Raw genomic sequence first — 25416 nt, 5'->3', positions numbered from 1 at the left:
TTATTTTCCTCCTAAAGTATCATTGTGACAGTAGCTTCTCACTTATATTAAAAGTAACAGCAACAAAAACCTCTTGTGTGCCAGAAGTCTGGCAGGCCATTGAAATCTAAGCAAAGCCCAGATGTGCATGTCCGGATAACCTGCGTATTACATCCTGACTTCAGGATGTGTTCACTGTATTCTTTTAAAGAATGCCTCAGCATTTGAACTTAGGGTGATTTTTACCTAGCACCTAGTACAAATTGGAAGCAAATTGTGTACAATATATCACCTGTAAGGGGAAGCTGCTTCACCTAAAGGCTTAGAGAACAGATAAAATGGCAGTTCAGAGATTTTCATTTCCGGAAGCTGGCTGGAATAGTTCATGTTCTCATTTCACTTTGTTAGAGAAAAAACCAAGTCTTCCACATAATTTCAGTGGCTATAATAGAGCCTTTTACTCATTAACACAGGGGTGCTTTTTTAGTTTGAAAATTTCCAGTAGATCTCTGCACAAACATGGTATTGTAAAATATAAAGACAGAGGAGGAAGTGGCTGGGAAGAAAAGGGCTGAGCATCTACCAGTGGTCCTTCTCTGCAAAATATTCTCTCCCCTTGTGTGCCTTGCAACAACATGCTGCCATGGTATCCCTCATTATATGACATCAGTGTGACATATAGTTTGCTTCTAGAGCTCAGAGACTTAAGGGTACAGACTTAGGAAATGGATAGAAGTTGAGAAGTATTGTATATACCTATGTATAAATCAACCTCCTGTATAAGTTGAAGCCAGGTTTGGGGGGAAAATTATGGATTTTGATTTGACTAGTGAATCAAAAGAGTCATTCCATGGAGAATAGAAAGTGCTAACTCTGCCTTTAAGGAATTGGCTGCCCCTAGTTTCCACTACCATTTTTTTTCACTCAGTCATTAAAAAAAGACCAGAAGTTGCACCATTGCAGATATACTAGAGAGGATATATGCTTAATCTAGTTTCTCCTGGGTCAGACTAAATTATCTTTCATCACTTAAGTCAGAGACAGGAATGGTTCCTTTTTAAATCAGAGTTAAGGTACAGTATTTAAATTTACTCATGTATAAGTGAGTAAATTTTCTAGGCTTATACATGAGTAAATGAAGTAAGCACCCTGCAGTCTTTTGCTCAATTTCAAAAACCTTCTGCCCTGTGATCCAGTTCAGCCTCTATGGAGAGCAATCTCTACTTTCCCCAATTTCCTCCTAAATAAGGAGGAGATAGACTGGTGACATGAAAAAAGACAGGACAAGGAAGAGGAAATTTAGGCAGTGTAGTTTAAATAAAAAAGTGAAAATTTTATTCCACAGGACTGTTAAGTAGTGTAACCCTATCCCATACCTGTGAGCCCCAATCTAGTGTAACCCTATCCCATACCTGTGAGCTCCAATCTCCCAAAACTCTGCATGGCCACTTCCTGTTTTTAAGATAAGTCCTTGCATCCCAAAAAAACAGGCACAGGAGACATAAAATGACATTTAAATGACACATAAAACACTTGGTTTTACACAAAAAATTGAAAGAATTCCATCTGTTGTGGTTGCTTTAGTCCATGGTTGCTATCAGTTAATGCTGATAAGGGGTTAATGAAGGCCAAGGAGTTAGATGCACAGAGTTTCAAAATTATATGCTGATGTCAGCTACACAACCAATTTTGGGGCTGCAGGCCTATAATTTATGGCTTTTTGTTACTTTACTTAGCTATTTACTTTTTTATTTATATAAATTTAGGGTTGCTAAATCTCAGGGCCCTGGGACAGAATCTCCAGTTTTTGTGGTCACCTCCAGACAGGAAACAAAGGTCCAAATTTTCCACTTTAAGGGGTTCAGCTCTGGCAAGAGGAACAGGATATGTGCAAATCTCCAGCAAAGCCGGAGAAGCAGCAACTTGGTACAATTTGTAAAACTTAATTGATCTGTTGCTTCAAGCTGCAAATACACTCTTGCTATTTTGCAACAATCACATTAGGATACATAATGTATGCATATCAAGTTGAATACCTTTGATATTGCACCTTTCTTCAGTAGTGAAATGGTCCTGTGATCAGACTTACTTACACCTTTGTAACCAAGCCTCCCTGCAGTACTCCCTACCTAGTCTGCCTTGTGGTTCATTTTTAAATTGCATTAAAAAGGCACACACACACACACAATCATCACTTTGGGAATACTGAAGGAGAAAGGAGGAGAATCCTGCCTGAAGCATCACTTTACTGCACTACACACTATGGTAGATGGCTGGAACATAGCAGAACAGAAAGCTATTAACAACACTGGGACTGTGGCGCAGCGGGCTGAGTGTCAGCTGCATTAAGATCACTTCTGACCGAAAGGTCATTAGTTCAAAGCCAGTCCGGGTCAGAGTGAGCTTCCAACCAATTGTGTAGCTTGTTGTCAACCTTTGCAACCCGAAAGACAGTTGCATCTGTCAAGTAGGGAAATTAGGTGCCACCTATGAGTGGGGAGGCTAATTTAACTAATTTATGAGGCCATAAAAAAGACTCTAGCAAAGCACTCCAACAAAGCATGCGGGGAATGCGGAAGTACTTCTTATTTATTTATTATGTATTTATTTCATCTACTTATACCCCGCCCTTCTCACCCCGGGGGGGGGGGGGGACGACTCAGGGCGGCTTACAGGAAAGGCACAATTAAATGCCCAAATCACACAACAAACAATACAAAATATAACAATTCAACAATTAAAATAAAACATCAATACCTAATAAAATCATAAAAACTATCTCATGTCAGAGTCCATATATCAGAGTCCATATATCCATTCCATTCCATTGTCCTTGTCTATCGACAGGTCCTTTAGTTAGTTGTCAGCATGGCCAAAAGCTTGGTCCCACATCCAGGTCTTTAGTTTTTTCCTAAACACTAGAAGGGAAGTCGTCGATCTGATCTCCCCGGGGAGTGAGTTCCACAGGTGAGGGGCCACCACTGAGAAGGCCCTGCTCCTCGTCCCCGCCAGCCTCACTTGTGCCACTGGTGGGGTCGAGAGCAGGGCCTCCCCAGAAGATCTTAAACTTCGAGGTGGGATGTAGAGGGAGATCCGTTCGGACAAATACACTGGGCCGGAACCGTATAGGGTTTTGTAGGTCAAAACCAGCACTTTGAATTGTGCTCGGAATTGGATCGGCAGCCAGTGGAGCTGACGCAACAGGGGGGTGGTGTGCTCCCTGTACGTCGCTCCTGTGAGCAATCTGGCTGCTTCTCGCTGGACTAGTTGAAGTTTCCGAGCAGTCTTCAAAGGCAACCCCACGTAGAGTGCGTTGCAGTAATCCAACTGGGATGTGACAAGAGCGTGGACCACCATGGCCAGATCCGACTTCCCAAGGTACGGGCGCAGCTGGTGCACAAGTTTTAATTGTGCGAAAGCTCTCCCGGCCACCGCTGAGACCTGGGGTTCCAGGCTCAGCGATGAGTCCAGGATCACTCCCAAGCTGCGAGCCTGTGTCTTCAGGGGGAGTGTAACCCCGTCTAACACAGGCTGTAACCCTATACCCTGTTCGGCCTTCTGACTGACCAGTAGGACCTCTGTCTTGTCTGGATTCAATTTCAATTTGTTAGCTCTCATCCAGTCCGATACAGCGGCTAAACACCGGTTCAAGGTCTGGACAGCCTCCTTGGTGACAGGTGAGAAGGAGTGACAGATTTGGACGTCATCTGCATAGAGATAGCATCTTAGTCCGAAACTCCGAATGATCTCTCCCAGCGGCTTCATGTAGATGTTAAATAACATCGGGGACAAGATTGAACCCTGTGGGACTCCACACAACAACGGTTGTGGGGCCGAACAGGTGTCACCCAATAACACCTTCTGGGTCCGTCCCTCAAGGAAGGATCGAAGCCACCGCAGAGCAGTGCCTCCGAGCCCCATATCCATGAGGCGGCCCAGAAGGATACCGTGATCGACGGTATCGAAGGCCGCTGAGAGGTCCAGCAGAACTAACAGGGACACACTCGCCCTGTCTAGCTCCCTGCGTAGATCATCTACCAAGGCGACCAAGGCTGTCTCAGTTCCATGTCCCGGCCTAAAGCCAGACTGTGCCGGGTCTAGATAATCAGTGTCTACCAGAAACCCCTGGAGTTGTGTTGCCACCACACGTTCCATGACCTTGCCCAAATAGGGGAGATTGGAAAAAGGCCGATAGTTGTCGAATTGAGTGGGATCCAGTGATGGTTTCTTCAACAGCGGTTTTATAACAGCTTGTTTTAAGCTCGCTGGAAATTTTTCTTCCTGTAAGGAGGCATTAACCATCAATCTGCCAAACCCCCTCTGGCTTCCTTGATCAGCCAGGAAGGGCAGGGATCTAGGATGCATGTGGTGGGTCGCACCTCTCCAAGGATCCTGTCCACATCCTCAAGCTGAACCAATTGAAACGAATCCAACAAAACTGGACAAGCAGATGCTCTCGTTACATCCCCAGAGACTTCTTCAGTGTCGCAGATGGACAATGAAAAGCGACAGCTCCCCTGGCAGCCAGAAAAGTTAAATAGCCTCTGACTGTCTGTCTATATGTGTTATGTGTCTTTGGCATTGAATGTTTGCCATATATGTGTACATTGTAATCCGCCCTGAGTCCCCTGCGGGGTGAGAAGGGCAGAATATAAATGCTGTAAATAAATAAATAAATAAATAAATAAAATGTTAACTTGTTATAGAATCATAGAGTTGGAAGAGACCACAAGGGCCATCCTGTCCAACTCCCTGTCATGTAGGAGATAGTTAATATCTAGGAACAAGAGAATCAGGGTGTGGGGGTGGGGGAGGTGGGAAGACAAACTGGCAGTGGAATGCATGCTGTGTTGTGTGATAAGGACTGTCACCAAAGCTGATTGTCCAGGTGCAGTGACACTTTTCCTGCCTTGTGCAATAAAGTCCCAAGAGCATATGTATTTACTTAGCTAGCATTCACTTTCTCTCCTAGTTATTGTATCTCTCGGTTCATTAACTAGATGTTCTGCAACTTCCTTTTGTCAAGAAGCCAGTAGGCTAAATTAATTGCGCCTTATGCCACCTCCCTAAGCCAGTAAGGATCAATTCTCTCATTTTGCCTTAATCAAGGAGTAACCTCTATAGCTAAGAATTCTCTCTCCATTAAAATAATTAATTAAAATAAATAAATAAAAAGGAAAATATGTCTCCCATCCCAGTGTGTCAAAATGACTAGCAGTTAGCAACTATTGCTGATACTGCTTGATGCATAACACATAATGCCTTCCCTAGATCTCAGGTTTTGAGTCCCATACCTCAGGGCCTGCAACAGTCTTGAACTAGGAACACTAATCTCAAGTGTTTAGTGACCTCATCATAAAAGCCAGACAAAGCATCCTGCTTCACTTTACATCCAAGTGGAAAGAGAGGGGTAGTGGGGTGAATCTGTTACCTTGCTCACAGCTCCTTCTCAACGACATTTCCCCCATCACATGGGGAAAGAATCGCCCTCCTGGTAAGGCCCCATGCTAGCTCCATTGAAGCCAACACAATATGAGAAGACTCCTGTGTTGGGGGGAAAGTATCTGGTGATGCTTTCACCCTGGTTGGGGGTGGGGCCTTTGCTGAAACTCACACAATGTTGTGTGATGTCTAGCGTGGGGCTCTGTTCATTAGATGGGGTGAAAGCATCCTAGGATGCTAAATTCCCCCTTCTGATGAGTTCATTGGACTTACATTTTTGTGTTCTGAAAATACCAATTTTTAACACATACACACAAACACACAGACTTAGGGTAAAAGATGTATAAGTTGAATAATGTTTTATTTGAATATTTTTGTTCTATTGTAAAGTGGCTTCCATGGAGTAAACCCCCCCCCCCCACAATTATTAATATTTAATGAAGGTCACACCCTTCAGCCTGATAACATATTGTGGCATAAACAATGGTATCCATCCTTACTTCTATTCCTTTGTGTTCTTTTCATTTGGAATAATATACACTTTTAGTTAGCCCAAAGCAATAATTATCACAGGATAATGGGCTTATTTTTGTACAGTCTGTTGTTTTCCTGGAAGACATTGTTTGCTTTTCACAATGTTACAGAATATTCTTTGTGTGTATGCTTATTATTAATGGAAACTCAGTGTTTCATTTGTATTTAAAGTTCACTGGGGACTGAATGAACTTTGGCCTTATTCACCGAAGAGTATTGGGCAGGTTGGTGTCACTCTGCTAATTAAAAAAATTGGTTTTCTTTTATAACATATCTCAGAATCAATGAAATTTATCTGGTGCTTCTTCTTTTGGCACCCCCTTCTTTCTCTATTAGCATTGATCTTTCGTTCCTATCTTACCTCCTATGATGGATACAGTGTTGACTATGATCAGATTAACCTTAACACAGGGTACAGTGGTGCTGCAATATTATCTTATATATTTTACTTGATACAATATGAAACCTGTCAATTATTTTATTATTTAAGAAGTTGAGTTAAAATTTAAAAAGCTATAGTTCTAACTCAAGTTATTAATTATCAATACTTACTAATTATTAATTAATTATCAATGGTTTACTTTATTTTCACCTTTCTCAAAAGTAACCCAGTCAATGTTACAACTTGTCCAATGTTCAGCAGCCAGATTAATAACTGGGGCAACTTATAGGGAGTGGTCAACCCCCCTATTTAAGGAGCTCCACTGGCTGCCATTTATTTTCCGGTCCCAATTCAAGGTGCAGGTTATCACCTACAAAGCCCTAAACGGTTTGGAACCCACCTACCTTTGTGACCGTATCTCCCTACATTAACCATCTCGGGCCCTCCAATCCTCTGGGGAGGCCCTGCTCTCGCCACTGCCAGTGTCACAAGCTCGCCTGGTAAGTACAAGGGAGAGAGCCTTTTCTGCGTGGCCCCCCGACTCTAGAGAAATTAGGAAAGCCCCTTCTCTAGAAGTTTTTTAAGAAGAACATTAAAACCTGGCTCTTCCACTGTGCCTTTGATGAGCAGGTATACAATTTCACATGACTGTTTAGCTTAAAGTTCTGTCACAGGAATAGATGCCCCCCCCCCCCACTTGTGGGAAAGTTTGACTCCACAACCCCTGCCATAATGAGTACTACTCCGCATATTATCTGCTTCTCTCTTTTATCTTGTCTGAGTTTTTAATTAGTTTTAATTATTTTTTTAAATCATTACATGCAGCCCGCCCATTGTCTCTGTGCCTGTGTCTATTGTAATTCTTATATTGTTATGTATTCATATGTTTTATGTAATTATGATGTTGTTTATTGTTTACGTTTTTGGTTGTGTTTTGGTTTACTTTATTGTAATTGTTGTTTGGGCCTGGTCCCATGAAGCCTCTCCGAGTCCCCATTGGGGAGATGGTGGCGGGGTACAAATAAAGTTTATTATTATTTATTATTATTTTAAAACCTCAGAAACAGAATATCTCTGACTTGTGATACATATCACATTCACCTCATAGTTGTGTTAATCAAGATACAATTGGAGCCCAAATTATTTTTATTGGGAATGTAAAACAAACAAACAAAATCATTACACTACAAAGTATTGCACTACATGATAACAGCAGCAAGAACAGTATATGAACAGTTTGGGAAGAAGGTGGATCTCCCAACAACAGAAGAATGGATGGTTGAAGTCTTCAAAATAGCAGAAATTGGCAAATTAACAATGATAAACAAAGAAAAAAACACAAAAAACCTTATCAAGGACTGTGAACCATTTCTAAACTTTGTAAAAAAAAAAGGAAGAAAAAAAGGTTTTTTAAAAAGAAGTTAGAATTGGTGTAGGGAATTTATACATAACTAGCTGTCCCCTGCCAAGCGTTGCTCTGGCCCAGTTTGTGTATATGTGTTTTGTATGTGTATATGTGTGTATATATATTTGTATACATGTGTATATGTGTATTTCCGTATATATATGTGGTTTTCCCATGCGTTGTAATGTAATTTTTGTTTTTTGGTTTTTTAAGTGTCTTATGCTGTGTTTTTTTAGTGTTTTTATGAGTGATGGTCACTTGTTGGCCTGTATTGTATCCAAATTTGGCATCAATTCGTCCACTGTATTTTGAGTTATGTTAATCCCACAAACGAACATTACATTTGTATTTATTTAGATCATCATCATCTTTAATTACTTATTAATCGTCCTCCATCCGAGATGCTCCAGGCGATTTACATAGCAGAAATTATACAGGATAAAAGACATACATACAAATATTAAAATTAACATGGTCAAATGCTCTAGTAAAAAGCCAGGTCTTAAGTGCTAGGATAAAATGCCCTGAGTCACGCATGGCTCTCAAATAGGGAGGCAAGGAATTCCATAAGGCAGGGGCAGAAATAGAGAAGGCCCTGCGTCTGGTGCTTTCCAAGTGCACTTCCCTAGGACCCGGTATATAGAGCAAATCGCGTTGGGATGGTCGTGGCGACCTCCGATGATAGTAGAAGGAGAGACGGTCTCTAAGATACAATGGACCCTGGTCATATAAAGTTTTAAAGGTCAGGACCAGCATCTTATACAAACCACGATACTCAATTGGGAGCCAGTGTAGATGCCGCAGCACTGGTGTTATATGGCATTTCATGGGCGTTTTTGTGAGTAACCTGGCTGCAGCATTTTGGACAATACGAAGGCCATTTATTGGGTCGTAGATAAATATTAGGCCAATAGGAAGAAGAGAAAAAAAATGTTATAGGAAGGAAGAATAGAATTATATCTGTCTCCAACCCAAGGCACAGCAAGTCACCAAAATGGGATGTGTGGGAGGAGGGGAGTGTATAAAAAAATTAACATTGTATAGATGTTAGGAAGCATTGTATGGTTTCATGCATATATACATGTATATATTTGCTTTGGGATGGGGTGGGTCATTAATGTATTCATGTTTATACCTGTCTTGAGGCATTGAATGTTTGCCTCTGTGTTTTTTGTTTGTCATAATCTGCCCCCAGTCCCCCTGGGAAGATAGGGTGGAATACAAATAAAGTCAGGGTGGCTTCCAATTGGCAACAATTCGATGCCACATAATAAAATACAAAACAACAATAATTATAATAGTTAAAAGAGTAAAAACATTAAGACATAAGACATTAAAACAATATACTTATAGTCCACTGAGCTATTACCAGTCTGGTGGCCATTTATCTAGCCGTATACTATGATTGAGTACTCCATTTAACTTATCCATAATCCATTTCCAAGCCATTGTCAACATTGTCAATTGTCATTTCCGCCTAATTACCCAAAGGCCGGGTCCCACATCCATATTTTTTACCTTCTTTCTAAAGGTGAGGAGGGATGATGATGACCTAATTTCCCCAGTGAGTGAATTCCACAGGCAGGGGGCGACCACCGAGAAGGCCCTGTCCCTCGTTCCTGCCAAATGTGTTTGAGACAGAGGCGGGACCGAGAGCAGGGCTTCCCCAGAATTAAATCTTATGTATTGTTGATAGCTTTCATGGCCAGATTCACTGGGTTGTTATAGGTTTTTCGGGCTATATGGCCATGTTCTAGAAGCATTCTCTCCTGACGTTTCACCTGCATCTATGGCAGGCATAGATGCATCCTCACAACCTCTGAGGATGCCTGCCATAGATGCAGGCAAAACGTCAGGAAAAAATGCTTCTGGAACATGGCCATACCGCCTGAAAAACCTACAACAACCAAATTAAATCTTGCTTCTTCACTACAGCCCCTGTAAAAGTGAAGGACCTACTGCATCAATTTCTTTGATTTCATGAGCTATGCAAAACTACCTCCTACAACACTTTAGAAGTCAAAAAAGGTGAAAACTACAAGAAAGCATCTCTGCTTCTTGCTTTGTATGGGCTTAGCTCTATCCAGTAACATGGCTTCTCTAAACAGGCACTGCCTTGGCTATAACTGACTTTAGTTCCTGAATTGTGGTCAGCTTGGCTTTTCATTGGCCATGTACAAGAAAGGTGTACTAAGAAAGCTTTGCAGGTATCTTCAGTACCCGAGCTAGAAAGCTATAGAGTCAAGAAGATTGTCAGGGCTCTATTGTTAACCGATGGCCATTAGTCTATGTGCTGCTTCTTTTGTGCAGTTTTCCTAATGGGGCTTTGAGTAGACAAATACACATACAGAAACAACTCAGTTCATTTTGCTGCCTGCATGGAAGGAGAGTGTCTTGCTCTCTCCAATTTCACACTTGGAATCTGACTGAGCTGCCAGATGGATATTTGTAATGAAATAACAGTCTCCACCACAGTTGAGAACATCAGGTCAGTTAGGCAAATAGGACAGATCATGTGTTATGCACAGCTCTATCTCTAAACTGAGAGGAATAGCCAGAGAGTTCATAAGACTGAGCTGCCTCCCTAAGGCATTTTCTTCCTGAAGTGACTGCCTTATTCACTTTTCCTAAGACCAGTGCAGAAGAGTTGGCCCAAGACTCCTATTCCACTTGCCTGCAGCTAAGGCTTCAATAGTGTGAGATATGCTATCTGTTGCCATTGTTATGTATATGTATGGTAAAGCTGGCTTTATTGCCTAGAGTGATGTCTTTATGTGGGGTGGGGTGGGGTGGAAATATATGCATTTCCTTTACGGTTTTATTTCCTACTGAATTATTTTTACTGCTTCTTTTATATGCAGTGATTTTTCCATTTTAAAAAAATTGCCCCTTTGTCAACATGACACACTGTTCTGTATAATGTATATTCTGAAATTCTATCAGTAGTAACTTTAGTGCATAATGCTTTTAATTGAATTAACATCAATGATCTGCATTAACAGAGAGGTGGAAAAGATACATGTGACGCCTCTCCCTAGATCCCTGCATTGGCTTTCTATCTGTCCTAAGAGAATAAATCACAATTCCCTTATTCCAGTCATGAATGCCTTCCATGCCTCCTGCTTCTTTTATCTCCATCCTTATATATCCCTACGTGAAATTTTTGCTTTCCTAACTCCAAAAACATCTAACAGGTGTATATCTATGGAGAGAAGGCATTCTCCCACCACAGAAATTCTGGCAACTCACATGACGTTTTCTTTCAACTCCTTAATTTCTATAATTGCTGTTATTTAAAATTTCAGTTGAACATTTAGAAAAACCAGAAAAAATAGCCAGAAAAATCAGCAATAGCAGAACACACAATAAACCAAGCTGGACACAGAATATTATTTGAAAACTCAGAAATTCTGGACAACTCTGACAAATGCAGAAATTCTGGACAACTCTGACAAACACTTGTCAGACTATACATGAAAACCATTGAAATTCACAAGCACATGGACAGCCTTAGTATAAAGAAAGAAACCATTAAAATGAACAAAATATGGCTACCAGTACTGAGAAACAACAGAATCAAGACAGTAACTAATAAACACCACCCAGGCACTGGAAGCCCCCAGGTAGCAAGCAATCAAGAGCCAGGGAACACCACCCAGACTAAGGATGCCTCCAGGCATTAAACAGTCCAAGGGAACAAAGACTTGGCTGCTTTCAGACAGATGCCCTCACTATTGATAATGCAAACTTCTCAGTTATTCACAAACTATTAGATGGATCCCATTCAAACACTTGCAAATCAGGCTTGCTAAATGCATTCTTCAAACTATGTTAATAGACATTTGTTCTTTCTTCAATGCTGGACCTTACACAGGTATATATACTCCACTTGCTTTACCACCATCAAATCCTCTAAAGATCTCAGCCACCAATGCAGGCAAAATGTCAGGAGGAAATGCTCCTAGAACATGGCCATACAGCTCAGAAACCACACAACACACCACTTAGAAAAATAGTTTAAACATACCAAAAAATGGTAGTCAAAGGTACACACAGACTGCAAACAACAGAACATATAAGGGGTCCAGGCATAAACTGTTTTCAGTGGCTAATGCTAATAATAATTTATGTATATGTCATATGACCATTTCAAAACACAACACGGGTAAAAGACAAGGCAAAAAGGAAAGGACAGCAGCTGACCTTCTGTTTACAGTCAGAAACTTATTTTCCTGGTTCTTCTTTCAGAAAATGTGCTCTGTTTTCAGTGGCATATTTTCTGGAGTCTCGATTTAAAGGAGAACTTCATTAAGGAAAAAAAAAATTGTGGGGTAGGAGGAGGTAATGTCCTTATTTTACGTCCCCTTAAGGCTGCACCCATACTGATATTGGGCTTACACATCAATTGCAGCTGTTTTGTTTATGGCTTCAAATTATATGGTGCTTATATATGAAATGGGAGCCCCTGTTGGTACAGTGGGTTAAACCACTGGTGCTGCTGAACTTGTTGACCGAAAGGTCGCAGATTCGAATCTGAGGAGCAGCGCGAGCTCCTGTTGTTAGCCCCAGCTTCTGCCAACCTAGCAGTTTGAAAACATGCAAATGTGAGTAGATCAATAGTTATCACTCTGAAGGGAAGTTAATGGTGCTCCATGCAGTCATGCCGGCTACATGACCTTGGAGGTGTCTACATACAATGCTGGCTCTTCGGATTAGAAATGGAGATGAGCACCAACCCCCAGAGTCAGACATGACTGGACTTAATGTCAGGGGAAAACCTTTACCTTTACTATATATGAAATGAAAATTCATGTGCTGTGTTAGCAGCTTCACATAATGTTGGAATTTTGTTCACTGACAGAGAGGAACAAAAAGAGAGTTGGAGACTGCCATTGCTCTCACCTAAATCTGTTCCCTGGGACAAGTGCCTTGTTTTATCTAATGGTAGGTCCAGAACGGTTGAAAGCACTGTTTCCTTGCCACCCAGATGCTTTAAAAACTTACACATTTGAAATAATGTGGATATTTGCTATCTTCTTTAAACCTGAGATCTTAAGTGACTGTATATACTTGTGTATATATTTACCATTATAAGTCAAAGCAGGGTTGGGAGTCAAAATTATGGATTTTGATATGACCCATAGATAAATCAAGGGTTGTTCCACCGAGAGGGCCACATCACCACAGAGTGTCAACCAGTATAATTTTCCCACTGAAACATTACTGAAGGCTGGAAGCAATGCCATGTCAGAGAGTAGAGGAGCCAGTGCTTCTTTTAAGTTCTCCTGGGACAGACAAACTTCTTGCCTTTTACTACTCTACCTTGAGAAGGGGATGGTTTCTTTTTTAAAGAAGAGTTAAGGATACTTACATTGATCCATAGATAAGTCCATGGAATCTTTTTTTTTTTTTGCAAAAAAAATCTAGATGTGTATACACGTATATACAGGATATATTGCAATAATGAAATATCTTTCAAACCCAATTTGATAAGCTGATCCTTGGCATTTCAAAAATAGAACATATTTCTTGTGCCTTCTCTTGGGTGCTCTGAAATATCAATCAATCTCAGTCAGAACTGTCGATGAATGCTGAGAGCTTTGAGAAATACCATTCCTTTATTTAATTAAACAATCTCTCCCCTCCCTAGAGGGACTCTTCTTCTTTTGTTATGTAAATGTGGCAGGCAGGCACACTAGAGAATGATGCTGCTTTTGAAAAATAAATTTAAAGGCTGTAGCTTGTCTTTAAAAACATCTAAAACATTACTGCATTGAATGGGTTACTATGAGTTTTTCGGACTGTATGGTCATGTTCCAATAGCATTCTATCCTAAAGTTTTCCTGCATCTGTGACCGGCATCTCAGAGGTTCTGTTGGCAATGAAGCAAGTGGAGTCTATATATACCTGTAGAATGTCCAAGGTGGGAGAAAGAACCTTTGTCTGGTTAAAGAAAGTCTGAATATTGCAATTAGCAAGCTTGAATGGTTGAAAATAGCAAACTTCCAAGCCTTCACAATTTGTTTGCCAATGTATATATTTGCTAATCTGTATTGTATGCATATATTGATTTGACAGTTTGACTGACCTCTTTGGTATGGGAGGAGCTACAGACATGTGACTGTACAGAACGTGTGTGTTTATTTATTTATTTATTTGCATAACTTCTATCCCGCCCTTCTCACCCCCGGGGAGGGACTCAGGGCGGCTAACATGGGCAACAATTCAATGCCATAATATCAATACAACAACGTAAAATCAAATACATAGAAAATTAAACAATAACATTAATTAAATTCACATGCTCATATACTATCATAGTGTTCAGATTCAAGGCTCCATTTTGTTATTAGTACGCTTTTGGACTTTAATGTTAGCAGTTTGCTTTAGACCTCGTGGATGTTGATGCTGTATGCTTTTGGATTTCAATGGAAGCAGTTTGCATTTGGACTTATGCAGGAATCATTTACTATATGTTTGCTTTGAAAAGCAGGGAGTACAATGATCCAGTTTGGACTTTCATTTGATATATACTTAAAGACTTTGGACTATTGACTGTTGATTAAGAAAGATACCCTGTGTTCTCAACACAGAGAAACTACATCCTATCTGTAACTGAACTTTAAGAAGAAATGTGCCTGTATACTGCATTAATACAAGATGTTTGTGAGTAAACAAGATACGTTACTTTTTTAAAAAAGACTTTGTTTTTGATCTCTGAGTGCATAGTTTTAAACAAAGAGTTTTCAAGGGCGAGTATATGTTTTGGGCAACTACAATTTCAACTTCAAAGAAACATTTTCAAAACTCTGCTAGCTAAGTATATATATATTTGTGCAGTGGCATGTTTTTGTACCTGGTATTTCAAAGACAGGGTTTATCTGTTTAACAGCTGACTTACCTGTGTGCCATTACATGAATGCTCATGAACATCACTTTTTCAAAGGGTTGGCCTCTAACAAGGTCATGCTTTTCCTTTGACTAGTGATTTTCAAAAGGTGGAGAATCACATTTGCTTACAGGATATGGCATCATTTTTTTAAAAAAAAGGTTATGAAGGCCATTTTTCAAAATGAATTAGCATTTGAGTAGCCAAGAAGTTTGCAAAGTCTATCAGTGAGGGTATCTGCATAGAGGTAGCCTGCCCTTTGTTGCCTGGAGGCAGACTCCATTTGAGAGGTGTTAACTGACCCTTGATTGTTTGTTGTCTGAAGTTTTCCTGTTGCTGAGTTCAGTTCCTGCATTGATCTTAGAAACTGATGAAATGGGCCATATTTTTTTTCTTATACTTCCATTTTGAATACAAGTGGATGCTCATGTTGATTGACTTCTTGCACAAAGTAATGGAAACAAGGTTATATGCTGCTTCATGAAACACCCAGAGCAAAACTAGAAAGAAAGAATCACAGTATTTAGAATAATAATAATAATAATAATAATAATAATAATAATAATGTATTGTCGAAGGCTTTCATGGCCAGAATCAGTGGGTTGCTGTAGGTTTTTTTGGGCTATATGGCCATGGTCTAGAGGCATTCTCTCCTGACGTTTCGCCTGAACCTATGGCAAGCAACCTCACTACCTCTGAGGATGCTTGCCATAGATGCAGGCGAAACGTCAGGAGAGAATGCCTCTAGACCATGGCCATATAGCCCGAAAAAACTTGCAACAACCCAATAATAATAATAATAATAATAATAATAATAATAATAATAATTTATTTATACCCCGCTCCATCTCCCCCAGGGGGTCTCGGTGCGGCTTACATGAGGCCATGCCCATCAATACAATACACAACAATATAACACAAGAACATAATAAAACCAAAAAATACAATACATAGAATGCAAAACAATGTAATAAACAACACAACAATATGAAATCAGACATTAAAACAAAAAAGATTTTGCTGGGCAGGGCCAAATTCAGAATAACATTTTAAAACACTGGGAGATAGGACAAATTTTTTGGTCTGGGAGTATCTTACGTTCAATCACTAAAGGTACATTGGAATAACCAGGTTTTCAGAAGCATACAGTGATGGAAATAACAATACTGACAGTCATTTGCAGTGGAAAGAAGTATACAGAACCCTTTCTTGGGTCTTCTTTTCACCTCTTTTTATTTTGGCAACATCTTATTTTTGTCAACATCTAAGCAGCCATACTGAACTATACCTGTATAACCAGATCATCCTTTGCACCTTGGGATCCTGAATTCCAGCTTGAGGTTCAGTGCACTACAAGGCATAGTCCAATATATTTCCTATAATTCTGTAAGATAGTTCATGGCAAAGGCTTTGTTCTGATATCCTGGATCCCTTCAGGGGCTCACAAAAATGATTGGTCCATTTGGTGTTGCTGTGTACTGAATCTTTCATACAGGAGTATCCCTCTTTCTTTTGGATTTACATGAATGATAAAATTTGCACAAGTTGGGAGGGGAGGTTCTTTAGATCAAGACAAGCTGGAGAACTTGCAATCATTTCACTCTACTCAACATACCAACTTTTTTATTTATTTAATTGCCCATAATTATTTATTTGAATTTTTTTTTACTTTACAAAATTATTTGGAATTTTCTGGTGGTAAGAGCTGTTGGATAGTAAATGTTCCACTGTCATAAGAATTTACTTAAACTATTCAAACAACCGACTCCTTGTGTTTTGAATGCTTTCATGACCATAATCACTGGGTTGCTGTGAGTTTCCCGGGCTGTATGGCCATGTTTCAAGAGCATTCTTTCCAGATGTTTCACCCACAACCTCTGAGGATGTCTGTCATAGATATGGGCAAAACATCAGGAGAGAATGCTTCTGGAGCATGGCCATACAGCCGAGAAAACTCACAACAATCCAACCCACTCCTTCCTGCAGAGCTTGGAAATAAAGGGGCTAGCCAAGTTCTTATTTGCTGCTATAACTATGCTGGTGCAAAGACCAATATAAAAAAAGAGACTGCAAGTTCTGTAGCAATTGGGTAGGAGTGGGGGAGATAAAGATGCTCTGCCAGTTCCCAAAATTGCTAAGGGGCCAGAATATTTTTATAACCTGACATGGAAGACTTTCATTCGGCTGTTTCTGGCCCCTTCTACACTGACCACTTGGATCAGTGCAGAGGCAGATCAATTCTGAGGTGGCCAAATGCTGCAAATGGCTGATTCGTGGTAATATGAAGCAAGGCCATCTTAAGGTCTTGCCATGCATTAGCTAAAGTTTGTGGAAAGTCTGAATTCTGTGTATGGTATTAAAACAGGCACGTAAATTAAAGCATGCATTCTGTAATTTAATGTAGATATTATTCATCCAAGATTTGCAAAATTCTTTTATTCATCTCTTTAGTGCTTGGTAAGCATTACTTGAGACTAATGTGGAAGCATGTAATTTTGGTTAGGGCATGTGGTCAACTGTTATGAAACATGTTTGACATATATTTGTGGAGTTTTTAAAAAACAACAAGAGGATAGAAGCTGGAATGAAAAAGTAAAATAATAGTTTTTAGTTTGAAGCTATGCATGTGTATGAAATGGTGCATGTTTTCTTGGTGAAATTACCTAAGCATTAAAACAACCCAAAAATTATCACCATCAAATTGTCCTCATTCTTATTCTTTCCAGTCCACTGTCATGTAGAGGAGAGATTCAACAATTCCCCTGAACATCAATTTTTACCCAACTTCAGATCATCACCACCTTTTGGTCTGTATAGATATGCTCATATGCTCTTTCATGTGAACATTTCACAATATATGTGACTCCTAAAGTTTCTGTTTGCTGAAACATACAGAGCTAACAAGTCTTCACACCAGTTTTTTTAAAAATTCAAGTCAGCATGGCACTACTGAAAATCTGTCAAAAATATTCAGCATGAACATCTATGATCTAGACTGCATTCCAATTTTTTTCCAAGAGTACCATTATTTTTTGCAATACTTTCAGCCTGAATTAATAAAATCTCATTAGCGTCTGAACCGAGAGCACCACTAAGGGGAACAGTAAGGTCAGTGCTGTTTCTGTGGTTGTTAGTTTGGGCTCAGAATGATTGCCATTCTAATACCTCTAATAGGCTCAGGAAAATCAACCTAGCCATTCTTCCCCTGTAAAGGTTTCTGTTTGCTGCTTCACTTATTGATTTTAATTTTAACTGAAATCAAGCAATCCAGGACACAGAGGTGCTTAGAGATACTGCTTGCAGCTTTCTGTAATGACAAAATGGTAGTTGTGCTTAGGATTCCAATTAGAAATATGAATTATACTTAATGTAGCAATTTTATATATTTTGTTGCAACAATAATTGATCAGTTGCATTTATATTCATGGATGAGTTTCATTTTGCATCCATATGCACAAGATATAGGCTACAACCAGACTGCTTATATGCAGAACTCTGGCAACAGGAATTTTACACTTGTGAAATGGAAGAGATCACAATCACAATTCTGTATGGATTAGCATAGTGTTGTAATAATTAGAGAGTTATACAACATCTGGTCACTCCCTGACCCTCCAGACTTACTGAAGAGTAACTGCAATTGTCTTCCCACAATATTGTTCCAGGTGAGGAATGGAGTAGATTTGGAAAGCATCTGGCTACATAGCAATATGTGAAATTATTATATCTCTCAGAGTTCTCAATGGATGCAATGGGAATGGCAGGAAATTCAAGGCATTGCCACCAAATATATTATTGACTCCTACATGGGTTTTTTCTTCTTCAGGCATAACATTTCTTGTACTGAAGGGATTATAGGCAGTCCTCAAGTTACAAACATCTGACTTACAAATGACTCATAATTAAGAATGGGGGTGAGACAACAGGAAGTGAGAGAAATCTACTCCTAAGAAGGGAAATTCACATGGGAAATAGGTGTCTCCTAGGCATGCGTGATAGATAAAAAAAGTTTCAAAAGTAATTACAAAATTAGGGGGCACTGTAATTTTGTTTCTAAAGTATAGTTAGTCAAAATTTCTTTAGTTTAATGAGCACATAATTACTATAATTGGGGAAGTTTCAGGGGCTCCTTTCTCCCTCATTTTTACAGCTATTGGGGTGACACTTGCTACAATGGTAGAACGGATGTACCAGTGTTAGCCCATCAAGTTTAAAAACATTTCACTTATCCACAGAAAATCAAAGTGACGAACTGCCTGAAAAAGGCAGAGGGAAACTTCTATGACACAGACATCAAAAACTTGTCCCATGAATGACAAAATGTATTGAACTGAATGGTGATTATGTGGAAAAATAATGGAATACCTATGCTACAATCCATGCAAGTTTTATAAAAATATATTCATTCTTTGTATTTTTTAAAAAACATCTTGTAATCTTACCGTCTGGATAACCCTCGTAAATAAAACCATGGATAATTTAAATATGTATATAATATTTATATAATGCATTGAATCATTTCTATAGTTCTGTGTCTGTTTTGTACCATATTAGAATATTGTACTCAGCCAAAGGGTGGATGTTTTAGAAATGGAAACTGCTGCACAGTTTACTCTAAAGCTAAATTATAGGCTATATGTAGCTGTGGTTCAGTAGAAAGGCAGTTTCTTTTATAAAAAAAACAAACCCATGGATACTCCAATCTTATTCTGGATACAGAAGAAAACATCTGCTTTCAGCACAGATCTGCAAGTCTTTTATAGCTGTGCCTTACTTACACATTAGGCAACATATAGATGCCTATTTGTAAAAGGCTCAACACTTTTCTGGACAATTGAGTTGCTTTGATTGATCAGTGAAAAATTTGTCTTGTGGATTTTGGCAAGTGTAGTTCAGAAAATAATAATTCCAAGCTTTGAATAAATCTTCTTATATAATTATCGGGGAAGTGAAGATAGTGAATATCCAGATACTTTGCCTCCTCAAAATAATAGAACACATCATGAAAGTTGTTGGTAAGTTGGTTCAGTACATTTTTATGCTGCTTACTAAATCTCGGTATCTTTGAATGTCTTTGGAGATATTCAAAGATATGCAACTATCTTTGAAGAAGAAGAACTTATTTATTTGTGATAATAATAAGGACAGTGAAAAGGTATACCTCAACAACAAATGTGGCTTCCTAAATTTGGCAAGTGGCAGATATGTGTCTCTGTGTGGCAACACTAGGGTATGAATTTGCAAGGTATCTAGGTGTTGCTTGTTGGAGATGCAGCATGACTAATTTAGCACACATGGATTTCTTGGGTTGAATTGATGTAGGGATCATTATCATGTGTTCAATCCAAAGCTCTATAGAACTGCAGCAGGCATTATTCTATTTTGTACAGCATTATTCTATTTTGATACATTTTTGTAAGAAAATAAAAGGTACAATGAAAAATGCATGTTAATGCAATTGGTAATATGGGTCATAATTAGAAAAATTGTATTTCTTTTGCTGTATTGATGACATTTTCCATCAGACCTCAAATTTCTAGCATTGCAGTAAATTAAAGGTTTAGTTGGGGATTTAAACATTCAAAGAGGCAGAGAAACTTACCAAGGGAATGCATATAGAGGAATTATAAGAGTTCTAGGAGTGAATAATTTTCTGTGTCTCACTCTTTACAATGCTATAAATGTAGAAACAGTTGGAGCATTTCATTGAGGGCTTTATTCCTACCTAGAGAGCTATGTTCTCATTTTGCCCATCCTTAACTGGAGCCCTGAAAATAAACCGAAGATAGAAAGAGAGAGAAAACAGGGATGGAGAAAATTAATTGTTCAGTATTCTTAACTTTATATTAAGAGTGTCTTATTGGGGACAACTGTCTGACTGCTCCATTTGTGGCTAAGGGAAGCCCTTCTAGTTGTTTTGGATCCAACACAGATGCTGCAGGCATTGTCCACAGAATGCAGCTCTCCTTTTGCATTATGTCTACAGAGTTCTCTGGAATCAAGGAAGTATCAATTTTGTAATGTATTTCATGGTTTACATACATTGTGTTGTTTCTCTTCTGGTTGACAGTGCCAAGACACCTCAGGGATAGAATTAAAGTATTTTCAGTCTATGGGGTTGTTTTTGTCACTTTCTACAATACATGGTAAGACTGTTATGCAACATAACATGGGGTCCAAGTGGATCAAGGAGAACTGTCTCCTTGGTACCAGCTTTTTGTGCAGTAAGGAGAAAAAAGAGTAAACCCTTAATAGCAATGTATGTGAGAGCCAATGTGCTATAGCATTTTAAGTGCTGCACCAGGACAATTGAGGACCAGGATTTGTTGGGCATACAAACCCATTGGATGACCTTGGGCACTCCATCCTAAAGGAAGGCAAATGCAAGTTCCCTCTGAATAAATCTTGCAAAAATAACCCCACAATATGGTCACTTTAGGAGCCCCATAAATGAGAAATGACTTGAAGGCACAACAAGTAATGTATGTAAAGTTTCATTGTCAGTGGTTCTCCATTCTCTTAATGTTTGCATACTCTAATGAGATTCATTTAGCACTGTATATATATCCTAACCTTAAAGAAAACAATTAAGATCCTGTACAGAACTTTCAGAAAGAAATGGCACATTTATACACCAGAACCCACTGATTTTGGATCACAACTGTTGCATGGGAGCCATTATGTATGAAAATGAAGTAACACATAGTATTTTGTTGTCTCTCCTTTCCTGTTCCGGTTTTAGCATGCATTTAATCCAGATGGATTCTGTCCAGCGGTGGATGGAAGACTTGAAGTTCATGACGGACTGTGAGTGTATGTGCATCCTTCAGTCCAAACCAATCAGCATAGAAGAAGATGCACAGAGTGAATTTTCCCTTTCATCACAACACAGTGACTGTGTCAACTTGCAGTTGTTGCTGAAAAGAGCTTGGATTATAAGCACCGAGTTGACCAGAATTGTACAGAAATTAGAGAAGAACAGATGGCAGAGGGTTCATAGCATGACAGTAAGGGTCAACTGCCATGTACGTTCAATGATCAGTGAGTACAACACATTTGCGAGGAATTCGTGGGAAGAGATGAAGCAGGTAGGAATACAGTGGAAATGTGGTTCTTTGTCATATGATCATTAGCATTCAAGATGCTTATATAACCTCAGTTAAAAACTTTATGAATCTGTAGAAGTGAAAAACTTTATAGAGTAATACAGAGAGATGCCACTGGTTCATGGAACCCAATGTTATCAATACTGGCTTGCAATATTCCTGCAGGATTACAGGCAGGAGGATTTCTAGCCCTAATGAGATGACAAATATTGTTTTGTGTGCATACATTTTATGTATACAACTTATTTTAAATATAGTAAGATATACAATAAACCCGTTTGGATTTCAAATGCATAGTACTGAGCCATGGCAAGTAAAAGTGGTGTCAAACTGCATTAATTCTGCAGTGTAGCTGTATCCTAGGAGGGCTATGCTGGGACCCTAGACTTTTGCCCCTAAATCTACTTAGAGCTGCAAAAGGGAACTACAAGTAAATGTCATGGAAGACTCCCCTGACTTATTGGAAGGAATTATGGGGAGTAAATACCCCCTTCCTAAAATACCCTTCTCCCCAAAAAGGATTTCGAGTCTGAGCCCGTTTTCAATCCTGTGGCTGCCTGCATGATTATGGGGCTTGTACTTTAGGAAGGGGCTTTCCCTATTCTCAGCAAGAGAAATCCAAGAGCTCACAGAACTACAAGCCCCAAAACTCTGCAGGTATTAAAGTGGGATGAGGTAAGACATATATGATCTTCGAAACTAAGCAGGGTCAGTGCTAATTAATATTTGAAAGGGAGACCCTCAATGAATACCATTTGGTGTAGGTTATATTTCAAGTAAAGGATTTGGGAAAACATTACTTTGTGAGCCTGCGTTCCATAACAGTTGCTGCTTCTCCTCCCTTCTTCTGTGCCTCCCAGTTATCCCATTGGCTTCAGATGTAGTCAAACCTTGGGAAAAGGAGGCAGAGAAAAATAACTTCTTTCTCTTGTGTCTTTATCTCTTCTTTTCCCAATGGCTGGTGCATGTTTGCAAGCTTCATGGTGTTTTGGCCTACAACTCCCAAAAATCCCAGCCAGTTTACTAGCTGTTAGGATTTATGGGAATTGAAATCCAAAACGTCTGGGGACACACAGGTAGAGAACCACTGACCTAGGGCCCTTTCCCACAGGCCTATATCCCAGAACATCAAGGCAGAAAATCCCACATTATCGGAACAGATAGCCCAGTTCAAAGCATATATTGTGGGATTTTCTGCCTTGATATTCTGGGATATAGGGCTGTGTGGAAGGGCCTTTAGTTAATTTGGAATGCTTCACTATTAGACATCTATTTTTGATGTAGTCGCAGTTTGAACATAATTTTAATTACTTAATCTATTTTAAAATAAATTCTTAACTGTAATTTTACTTAAATGAGAATAAGTTTTACCGTTTCATGTGTTGCAAAAAGAAAATACAGGTTGAGTATCCCTTACCCGGAATATTTGGGACCTAAAGTAGTTTGATTTTTTTCCCCAGATTTTGGAATACTTGTATTTGGTTATAATGAGATCTCTTGGAGATGGGAACCAAGTCTAAATACAAAATTCATTTATGTTTCATATACATCTTAGACACATAGCTTGAACATGATTTTACACACAATATTTTTAATATTTTTGTGTGTGAAACAAAGTTTGTGTACATTGAACCACTAGAAAGCAAAAGTCTCACTATCTCAGTCATCCAATTGGATAGTTTCAATTTTGTCTTATTTTTTGATTTCAGAATTCCAAATAAGAAATTCTTGACCTATATATTTGATATTTAAAATTAAAAGAAAATATCAATAATTTATTTTTCTTTCTTCTGCAGTATGAAACAATGCTGGTAGAAAAATGTTCAGAACTTACAACTGTTACTGAAAGGTAAACTAAAATATTATTAATTACTACAATTTGATGATAATCGTTTGTTCTTAAATACTGAGGGAATGTTTTAAAGAATAATAGTATTGCCATGGATTTTAAATAAATGGACTGTTTTACATCAGGGTTGGGAAATATTTGAAACTTCAGAAGTTGGACCGCAACTTCCAGCAGTCTTAGCCAACATAGTTCAAAGGGAGGATGCTAGAAGTTGCAGTTCTATATCTGGAGGGCTGCTTCATTCCCACCTCAGAATTACCAGAGGAGGAAGTAATTCAGATATTGCATAAGATCTGGAAACTTTGAGTGCATCTACACTGGAAAATTGATGCAACTCAATACTGTTTAAACCACCACATTTTAAAGTTATGGAATTCTGGGAGTTGTATTTGGTGAGAGACCAGCACTATGTGGCAGACAGAGGAGGCTGAAAAACTTGTAACACTACAACTCTCAGGATTCAACAGCATTGTGCCATGGTAATTAAAGTGGTGTCGAACTGCATCAATTTTTTTTAGGGCAGATGCACACTCTGGTGCATGCAGTAATTTCTTTTATTACTAAGGGAATGCTGGGTAAAACTGGAGAGAAATGCCATGTGTTTTATAGAATATTTCCCATATCAGAAGGCAATGCAATTTCCCTTAATCGAAATCCATGGAGGTCTTTGTCTTATCATATCCAATTTGTGCATGTTCAAGTGCATCTATTATGGACATCTGATACCATTAATTGCCATTCTATGGAATCCTGGGATTTGTGGCTTGGTGAGATACTTAAAAACTTGGGTGCAGAGCACTGAAGTACTCTGGTAGAGAATTCTATGTAACTCCCAAATAACAGATCCCAGGATTCCCAAAGATCGAGACATACATTAAAACTGCTATTAAAGTGCTATAATTGTGTTATCTGGGTGAACCCTTAATTAATCATCATATTTATGTTAGCTACAATTTAATTTCACACTTTATTAAGCCCGTTTATTTATCAACTCACCATGAATGTAGGTGCAACTTTTTTTTAAAAAAATATTTCTTTTCAGGTGCATACAGATTGAAGATGAACAGATTCTAAAGTCTATGAAATCTTGTATTAATGATACACTGACCACAGTTGCACAGTATTTTGGCCAATTGATAGAACTAGCTTTGACCCATGAAATAAAGGTACATATTTTTTCTTCTTAAGAAAAATATTTTGAATGCCTTTAGATCCATTTCTGATAGTCACCCTACTATAATGATCTGAATTATTAGTAAAGTTTAATGTGCTGTGATTTCTTTGCAAATCTGCAGAAAAACTGTATGCTTGAAATGCTTTCAAATATCCAAAAGCCAAAATTACTAAATTTGTTTTTTTTCCTGATAAAACATTGAAGGCCAGCATGGTGTTAGTACATGTCTCCTTCCACCTTATCATACTTTTGGCCCCTTGCTACACTTTGGGGACGGGGCCTGCTGAGCACCATCACATGACACTGGCTTTGCCCCACCTCATTGATTCCCAAAGTGGTGAGGAAGTGTCACAAGACACTTCCTCGCCAAGGATGCATGGTAAGTAGTGTTTCAGGTAGCTCTGACGGAGCTACCCACATTTTTCTCCCCTTTTCCCAATACTTGTGATAGGGGAAAGTGGGAGGGTGTGTTCAGGGCACCAAGGGGTGCCTTGTGCACAGGCATTAGCCGGGGGGGGGGCTTGAGGGGCTTCAGCCCCCCCACCCAAATTCTCAGGGGGGGGGGGGGCTGGTGGTTCACGAAAAGGCTTTACTGGTGCATTATTTAAACTGTTATGTTTATTCATATCATGATCTGATCACCATACTCAATATAT

The 25416-nt window shown here is 39.1% G+C and overlaps 1 protein-coding gene across 1 annotated transcript in view; it reads left to right on the top strand.

Moving 5' to 3' along the window:
- INSC (INSC spindle orientation adaptor protein) overlaps positions 1-25416 on the top strand; it is a 123811-nt gene that overhangs the window by 22482 nt on the left and 75913 nt on the right. Inside the window, exons 2-4 of the mRNA XM_060767571.2 lie at positions 21374-21719; positions 23534-23586; positions 24629-24752. Of these exons, the coding sequence (XP_060623554.2) occupies positions 21374-21719; positions 23534-23586; positions 24629-24752 (523 nt within the window). The remainder of the gene's footprint in view (positions 1-21373; positions 21720-23533; positions 23587-24628; positions 24753-25416) is intronic.

This window comes from Anolis sagrei, chromosome 1, assembly GCF_037176765.1.
Source record: "Anolis sagrei isolate rAnoSag1 chromosome 1, rAnoSag1.mat, whole genome shotgun sequence".
In the NCBI taxonomy this organism is placed as follows: Eukaryota; Metazoa; Chordata; class Lepidosauria; order Squamata; family Dactyloidae; genus Anolis; species Anolis sagrei.
This window is presented reverse-complemented; position numbering and strand designations above follow the sequence as displayed.